The sequence below is a fragment of the Haliotis rubra genome, unplaced genomic scaffold (assembly GCF_003918875.1).
Source record: "Haliotis rubra isolate DU_JTF1 unplaced genomic scaffold, ASM391887v1 Scf195, whole genome shotgun sequence".
NCBI lineage: Eukaryota > Metazoa > Mollusca > Gastropoda > Lepetellida > Haliotidae > Haliotis > Haliotis rubra.
Genome location: NW_025765947.1, coordinates 1,400,617 through 1,401,882, shown reverse-complemented (window position 1 = coordinate 1,401,882; position 1,266 = coordinate 1,400,617). Strand labels below are relative to the sequence as shown.

Sequence of the window (1,266 nt, the reverse complement as noted above, 5' to 3'; positions counted from 1 at the left end):
ATGACAACAGACATGAATGAACAGTTGGGGATAAATCAGACTGAAACCATAACTGATGACACAAAAAGAGATGCCTTCATTCTTGGAGTCATCTACCTCCTGGTATCGGTGTGCGTGATAATAAGCAATGGTGCCACTGTTCTGGTAATCGTCTTGTCCAAACAGCTGCACATGCCCACGCTGTGGCTGACGACGTTCAGAGCAGTATGTGACCTCTGTTTTGGAGTCTACTTTTTAACGTTTGTGGTACCATCGGCCTTCCTTAACCGCTTCGCCTACTCCGAGGGAATAATTGGCGTTGCAACAGGCATTTCTACTTTGTTGACAGGTCAGACAATATTCAACATAGCTCTGGCAGTCATAGATCGCTACATAGCAATATCAAGACCATTAGCCTATACCAGACTCGTCACTACAAAGGTTTTCTTTCTTGCCACTGGTACCACCGTGCTGCTCAGTGTGGGAAGGTTTTGCATGATTATGTTTCCTGATATGGACTTTTATTACAACCGCCATCTATGTGTGTGTTTGGTCGATTTTGACACTACGTCGGCTGTGGTGGCATCTGTAGGCATCCCGCTTCTAACACTCGCCATCATCGTCATATCGTCTTGTATGATCGCTGTAGAACTGAAGCGAGGTAAGCGACGTGTTCAGTCTGTTGGCACCGACAACCAAGAGAACGTCGTCAAATTTCCGTTGATGGTGACGTTGGCTGCTGGCGTCTTCTGTCTCTCGTACGTCCCCTTCATCGTCACCGTGATGTTTAACTTAGTGTTGACCAAACAACAGGTCTCACCGATTCTTGCACAAGTATCAACTGTGTTTCTTTTGTCCAACAGTCTGTGGAATGTCTTCATATACACTGTCACCTACAGGCCCTTCAGAGAAGCTCTCTTGCGCTTGTTCTGCAGATCATATTTACGGCGACAGAGACAGGCTGAGATTCAAAGAGATGTGCGTATTCGGAAGAGGAATGAAATTCATAAAAAAGTGTCAAGATGTGGCTTTACGGCTACACCTAGGCAACAATGGAACACGAAACAGTCTAGAATAAGTTAAGTAACTTGTAAGTTGTTAATGACTTTGTATTATGCTCTATTGGAAACAAGTTGAACTGTTCATGCAGGTTTTCAGCCACCCGTGCTTGTCGGCAGAGGCAAAGTGATGACGTCTTGCTGTAATGCTATCGACCACTTGCATGACGCTGGATGGCTGATCCGAACGTCTTGCTTCGATTCGACACCTGCCGATCAACACGTGGAG

At 45.7% G+C, this 1,266-nt stretch overlaps 1 protein-coding gene across 1 annotated transcript; it reads left to right on the top strand.

The window, feature by feature from the left end:
• Positions 1–1,062, top strand: LOC124274875 (olfactory receptor 4D1-like). The gene has a single exon (XM_046710246.1). It carries the CDS (start codon positions 1–3, stop codon positions 1,060–1,062), a length of 1,062 nt encoding a protein of 353 aa, XP_046566202.1.
• The last annotated feature ends 204 nt before the right edge of the window (positions 1,063–1,266 follow it).